Source organism: Lutjanus erythropterus, chromosome 3, assembly GCF_056507025.1.
Source record: "Lutjanus erythropterus isolate fLutEry1 chromosome 3, fLutEry1.hap2, whole genome shotgun sequence".
Classification (NCBI taxonomy): Eukaryota; Metazoa; Chordata; class Actinopteri; order Lutjaniformes; family Lutjanidae; genus Lutjanus; species Lutjanus erythropterus.
The window spans coordinates 13373048-13380045 of record NC_139319.1 but is presented as its reverse complement, the minus strand read 5'-3'; the positions used below and the strand labels follow the sequence as shown (position 1 = coordinate 13380045).

The window sequence follows — 6998 nt, the reverse complement described above, 5'->3', positions numbered from 1 at the left end:
CTTTGCTTTTGTACAAAATATCCATCAGTCAGTTATTTTACAATGGTAAAATAAAAACAAAATCTTTCCTTTCATTTTATGGCACATGATTGTTCATAGTTTCAGTTGTTAACTACACAAAAAATAGCAAAAAAAAACTAATTTAACTACCTGAGTTTCTATGCAAATATAAACAGCAAGCTACGGAAAAGTTTAACTAGTAGTTTGTAGTTCACTACTTTCCAACACTGTATGTTTACAATGTTGGCTGTGTCAATTTAATGTTTTATACACTAACATTTGGTAATTAACACTAAATTAGAACTCAAAACTAGAGCTGAGGCTGATGGGAATGCCATGTGTGTATATATAATACACAGTTATTTGGAATAATCATGACAAGGAATTAAACGGTAAAAACCTTTACGCAGCATAAACTCTCTGGTAAGAGAAGAAAACAGAGTAGTAAAGGTTTCAGGTCTCTGGGTGAATATAGCCTTAAAACATGAAACAGATTAAACCAAACGCTGAAAATATTTTTCTAAAGAATCTCTGTTTGACGCTCATGTGCGACAGAGCAGACAGCTCACACTGTGTGAGGTTAGTATCAGCTGCTGCTCCCTCAAAAGACCTCATGAGTAATATGGTCTGAGTCAGACTGTCGAAGGTGTAACTGCAGTCAGTTGACGCGCACTTTCTTTATTAATGAGAATATGATTGACTGCATGCGACGTTTTGGAACAGGTGTGACAAATGTATGACGACTTTGCAGAGTGTAAACAGTTGCAGAGCCGTCATCAATTCCAGATTAGAATACAAAGAACTTATTGTGGTCATATTGAAAGATTTTTAATGCTGTGCAAAATATTGTCAGTCAGTGGCGTCAGTGCAAAATAATCAGTATCAGACATCTGCCACAAGACAATATTAGTGGAGCCTTGTCACTAAAGTACTACCACAATTTTTGATTTACTAGTGGTTTGTAAGACAGAAAATAACTTAAATTTCCTCATTATCTCCACCTCAGTTTGTGCTGAGTAGTGATGCAGCGGAAAATGTCTGCAAAATTAAAAGAGGAATTAACAGAAGTCCTTTGAATCATAAAGAAGCAAACCACTACATTGTTGTTCTTAAGTTCTAAAACGCATAAATGTTTTGTGCATTTGACTGTAATCTAATGCACCGGCAATGACAGTCTATTTCTGTTTTGTAAATGGATGGTTCATTAATTAATGTTTTTTTGGAATGCATGTGAATTTCTTTGTGCTTAAAATAAAAAATGGGTATATTGTTATTTATAGGTTATTTTTAAATGGTTTTACTGGTCTGACCCACTTGAGACCATGAACAAAATGACTTTGACGCCCCTGCTTTAGAAGACATTTACAAAATCAGTTTCATTCTTTTGTTATTAAATTTGTTTTAATTATTATTGTGATAGTGGTATTTTTGTCTCCAGTGGTGGAAAAGGCCCAGTGTGTGGGATTCACTTCTTCCACTGTTCCACAGAAAGGCGTGAGGATTTTCTGACAAACTGCGCGTCTTTGATGAGGTGAAAAGTATTACATGTCGGATTCTCCCTCCTTGGACATGTTTTTTTCTGCTTCTGCTGGCACCTTTTAGGAGTTCTGAAGAAATCTGACATCACTGCAGACGTGCATGAAATTTCCAGTTATGTAAAATAAGAGCGAAGACACACATAAACGCTTCATTACCAGAAGTGATCGCCACCGTCACCTGAACATCATATCAGGGGCATCAGTGAGGTGGGGTGTGCAGTGATAATCAGATCAGATGACAGTAATTTCGGTTCATCCCAAATGCATTAGATGAAGCTGAGATCAGGGTTTTCTGCAGGCCTATCGAGTTCTTTCACACCAAACTAGGAAATTTCTTGATGAGCCTCATTTTGCCCCTCAGGTTATTGTGATGTCAAACTGTCGCCATTAAGTTGGAAGCACTCTCTCACCATGAAAAACAGCCCTGGGTCAAAAGCACACAAAAGCATGTGAAGGGTAAAGTTATTTCTTATAGGGATTTAGTTGGATTTTAAAGTGATTGTGTCAAAAGCAAACCAGGGCTGGTTCTGTGGCTTCATATCTGATCTTTTCAGCATAAGAACCAAGTGAACCCTGAGATGATGGATGAGTCTGACTGGTCTCAACTGGTCCCACTGAAGCAGCTTAATTTAGACGGATCCTACACTGAGTATAAGGCCTGCATCTTTTTTTGTCACTTCTTAAAAGGAACAGTTCACCCCCAAGTCAAAAATTCACATTTTCCTGTGGTCTGTGGTGCTAATTATCCCTCTGGATTTTTTTTTCTGTGCTTTGAGCACCATGTGCCAAGTGTCATTTAGTCCCATTACACCGGACAGAAAGCAGACATCTCTATAGCCAATATCTCCGAAAACTCAGCCAATCACACCAAAAAATAAAATAAATAAAAATGTATTTTGGATTTTGGGGTGAACTGTCCCTTTAGTACATACTGTTGACTATGCTTATACTGTTAATACAGTTTATACTTATTGTATATTAATGCATATGTTGTGTACTGCCTTTGCTTATTGTACTGTGTGTGCTGACTGAATAAAACGCAGTGACAACGTGAATTTTGATTGTATAAGTTTCCTTTTGAACTGATGGTGAACTTAATTTTGTCTTTGTCATAATAAAACAAACAAAGTTCCCTTTATTCAGTAACACGTAAACGACTGAATAGAATAATTTTATTAGACTAAATGAGCTAAAAAAAAAAGTGACACAAACCCATTGTTTGGACAGCAACAGCAGGATACCGTCATGACCTCCTTCAGTCAGAGACGAACAGAAATTTGATGGATTAACCGTATGTGGTCTTATTTATGATACACAACAAATACACATACTTTATAAATGCATCACAGACAGGTAGAATCAGTAGGATTTGTTTGAGCTGTTCATAAACACGTCAAAAAGACAGTTGACTGACAAATAAAAGTAAAGTAAACAAATAAAACAGACCACAAATCATCATCTTTACATTCGTGCACTGAGACAGTGTAGGAGTGCAGAAAGCATGGGAAGGATGCAACTGGCAGAAAACACAGGCAGACTGGTGCAGGTCACTGATTCATTGTACATACAGTTGATGAGTTTATAGGCAGGTGTTGGTGGGCAGGAAGGTACAGGCGCTGTCTGTCTGACAGGGTGACAGGCAGAGAGATTCAGGTCCTGGTCCTGGTAAAGGAGCAGAGTCAGAGTCAAGTACGAGGCGCAGGGTAACTAGGATGAACTGGCAAAGTGCAGGTATATGTAGTGAGTGACTGATGAGAGAAGTGAGAACAGGTGAGCTGGTGAAAGGGGAAATTAGGTGGAAAAAGTCTGAGGTCCTCTAGTGCAGATAGAAAATGGCAATTAATAGTTTTGAGGAAGTGGGAACGTGGCTGAAGAGGGAGGACAAAGAAGAAGAATGTGACACGTACCAGCTGTTGTGTAATATCACTTTTGAACTGTGTAACCCATACATGTAAAAAAAAGAAATTAAAATAAAAGATTAAAACAAAAAAGAATATCAATAAAGTGCAGCAAACAATAAACCTTTACAAAAAACTCAACAAACAAATACTCAAGCAACATAAAAGAACTACTGTATGTTTAAAAAGGAGTAGGAAGAACTGCACACTTGAATATTCCTATCCCTTTTTCCACTATTATCACATCTCATATATACAATTTATAAACACCCATTTCAATATACATTATATATACAATATACTACAATTTATAAACATTAACAACTATCCCAAATTTATGTATAACCTAATACAATTCATCAGAAGCATAAGCAAATATCCCATTCAATGGAAAACCCAAATATCTACTGTACCTGGTGTGAAATATAACTTAAACAGTTAACCCACATCCTCATCCCTGTGCCACTTTAGAAAGATTCTTTTGTACATCTTTTTAAAACTGATTTATGTTTGTTTTAGCTCCAGCTCCAAACCATTCATGTCTTTTTGGGCTACATCTTTTATGGATTGCTACGTTTCACATTTCAGATATTGTTTTCTTTTTTTGTTTCTTTTTTTTTAGGAAATAAAATTTTTCCATATCTTTACTATCTTTTACTTGCTCTTTATCTTTCTTTGTAACACTAACTGTTATTGTTATGCACTCAAATTCCTCATATATGTAAACCTACTTGGCAGTAAATTTTATTTTTATTAGAATTTGTAGTGTGTGTACATTTTCCTCACGCCAGGAATTTCTGAGAAATCTGAGAAATTGGTATAAGTAGGCATATGGCTAAAAACGAAAACAACACCTTTAACAACTACATACAATGAAAATGTACAAGTCGAGCTGTTTGTAAATTCTAAACAGTGTTGGATTTTGTTTAATTAATGACATTTTCGCTGAACCATCCAAATAGTTCCAGTATAACCAATTTAACTGCTCGTGAATTTTTGACGCCTTCAAAGTAGGAACGGAGTTTATTTTCTCCGCGGTACATCCGGACAGAATTTAGTGACGGACCGGTCCGCTTCCGCTTCAGTTGTCAACAGAGGAGGACCACGCGTGTTTTCAGTCAAAATGGTAAAGCTGGTCTGCTTTCAGTACAGTATTTATGATTACAGTTATTTTAATCACTAGATAAATTACTTTAAAGCTGAAAATTGTTCCTGATTGTTTTATCTCGTTTTTTTCAGCCGAAGGCTCAGAAAGGAAAACCTGCGGAGAAAGTTGTTCACCCGTACAGCAGGAAAGCTGCTTACCTCGCCCGAGAAGAAATCAGACTGAAGAAGAAAGACAGGTGTGTGGATAAAAAATAAAACACAACAATATACAATACAACACGTTAGTTACGTTTGAGCACGACTGACCTCCGGTGATGACTTGAAAAACTGAAATATGTAGCAGTAAAGTAGTGGGTGCTTTGCAAACAACAGATAATCCAACTAAAGTAAATCACAGTACAGATATCTTGATGTAATTGTACTTGACATGGATATTTACATGTTATTTTACTTTATAGGAAATATTGTGATGTTTCTTGCAATGCATTTTGACAGAAATATAATTGGAATCAGAGTTACTGTTTGTTTACATATATTAGGAATTTGCCTTTGTGATTTGGTGCGCAGTGTTGAACACAAATTTAAAAAGGCTTTGCTCATATGAAGTCAGTAAATTACACACAGTGATACATGAATAGAGGCCTATTGGAGGAAATTAAATGAGAGATTAAATTGCAGATTTGTCCGCTTACTTTGTTTTTAATGAAAACATTTAAGTTGACCACATATATAACAAGGCTGAAAAATGCCTCATAAATATAAATGAACATACTTAATCAAAGAATGCTGAACCTGCACTTCTTGGTTTGGATTACTTAAATTTGTTTCTCTGATGCTGCAGGCAGAAGACTGACAAAGCAACAAAACTGAGCAACATCGGTGAGCTCGTCTGTCATTAATTTTACACACACTGACTGGCTGTTAGGATAAAATCTCTCCATTAAACATCTGTTTCTGTTCTTTGTCAAACAGGTGAGAAGCTGTTGTGGTTTCAGGGACAGTTGGATCCAGAAAAGAGTCTTTACACCAAAAAAGATGCCTCTGACATCATTGAAAGGTTTGTTTTTGTCTCTTGTCATTTTAAGTCTGAAATGCATCAGAATATTTGCATGTAAAACAAGAAAAAGGTGTAGCATCTTAATGTTTAGTGAGTTTGTTTGTTTTCTTGTGTGTGTGTGTGTGTGTGCAGGTACCTCCAAAGGTTTGATTCTGAACTGGAGCAGATTGAGCTAATGAATGGGATCAAAGGTCGGCAGGGTCGTCTCCATGGTGCCAGAGAGGCTTTCATCAAACAGACCATCGAGCGAGAGCGAGCGCAATATGAGAGCGTTGGATTTGGTGAGTCCTCATTGTGTAAATGTATACACAAAAATTCTACATACATGCAGCCAGTGTTGGAAAATACACCATGATCCTGTGTTTTGTCTTCTTCACAGAAATCCCTGACATCATCAATGGAAAACATCTGAAAACATTCAGGTGAGTTGAAACAAAGTAGAAAGTAGAAAGTCTTGTTGGCCTTTGACTCTGTACTGTATAGTTTTAAATTATTGCATTTTTTCTTGGATAAATAGTGCATAACAACATGGTAATATTTGACTTTGAATTTTTTTTTCATCTTTTTATCGCCAGTGTACCATAAACCAGCACCAACATGTAACCTAGCGACTGCTGTGAAAATGTTTTAAAACTGCTGCCGTTTCATTAAATAAAACATGTTGTGAACTTTGGAAATGATTATAGACATCTATTTTTTTTAAAGAAAATTTGACTTTTGGAGTTATTATACATGTTTGGATCACACAAGTCAGAGAGAACAGAATATTATAATGCTAATAATATTAGTATAACCTAATCTATATCTGCAACTTTGCAGATAATAAAATAAAATATTGTGCTTAAACAGAATGGCCAGACAGTCAAATGCTGATTTAGATTTTGAACATCAGTGTTACCAATGATGTTTGAAAGCTTAAAACTTAAAACTAATTGGTAAAGCCTTGGAGGATTCTTAAACATTCTTTTTTGTTGATCCATTGTTTCTGCAGGGAGTGGACTGGTGATCTGAAGAAACTCCCAAATATCAAACTGCGGAAGGTTTCTAACAAAGGTTTGGACACAAAGAAAGAAGAAGAGGAGGAATGTGACGCAGAGGATAAAGAAGAGGAGACACATGAAATAGATGACATTGACGACGATGATGGTGAAGATGACCTGGATGATGAGCAGCTGGATGACGCGGTGCTGATGTCGGACTGAAACTGAGACTGGCTACAAGTCAGGACACCTGACTGGAAGTGAAAACCAGACCTAAGAAAAGACTTTTTATAGAAAAGCTGTGTTTCGTGTGCTTGTGGGGGAAAATGCTGCTACTTCATGACTGTCCAGAAGATGGCGCCAAACTCTCTGAGATAAAAAAAACAAAAAAACAAAACCCTGTCCTTTTAGTCTCCTT

The 6998-nt window shown here is 36.5% G+C and overlaps 1 protein-coding gene across 1 annotated transcript; it reads left to right on the top strand.

The window, feature by feature from the left end:
* Positions 1–4467: 4467 nt before the first annotated feature.
* On the top strand, positions 4468–6945 carry tma16 (translation machinery associated 16 homolog). The gene is made up of 7 exons (XM_084715113.1): positions 4468–4562; positions 4676–4779; positions 5385–5422; positions 5516–5600; positions 5733–5881; positions 5980–6022; positions 6592–6945. The coding sequence occupies exons 1-7, from the start codon at positions 4560–4562 to the stop codon at positions 6800–6802; spliced, it is 633 nt and encodes a 210-aa protein (XP_084571239.1). The 5' UTR covers positions 4468–4559; the 3' UTR covers positions 6803–6945.
* Positions 6946–6998: the final 53 nt, after the last annotated feature.

What these genes read in the sequence shown, in the direction of transcription:
- tma16 (XM_084715113.1), top strand. An exon ending in AGACTGAAGAAGAAAGACAG is followed by an intron (nt 4,780 to 5,384) that starts GTGTGTGGATAA and finishes CTGATGCTGCAG; the next exon opens with GCAGAAGACTGACAAAGCAA. An exon ending in GCCTCTGACATCATTGAAAG is followed by an intron (nt 5,601 to 5,732) that starts GTTTGTTTTTGT and finishes GTGTGTGTGCAG; the next exon opens with GTACCTCCAAAGGTTTGATT.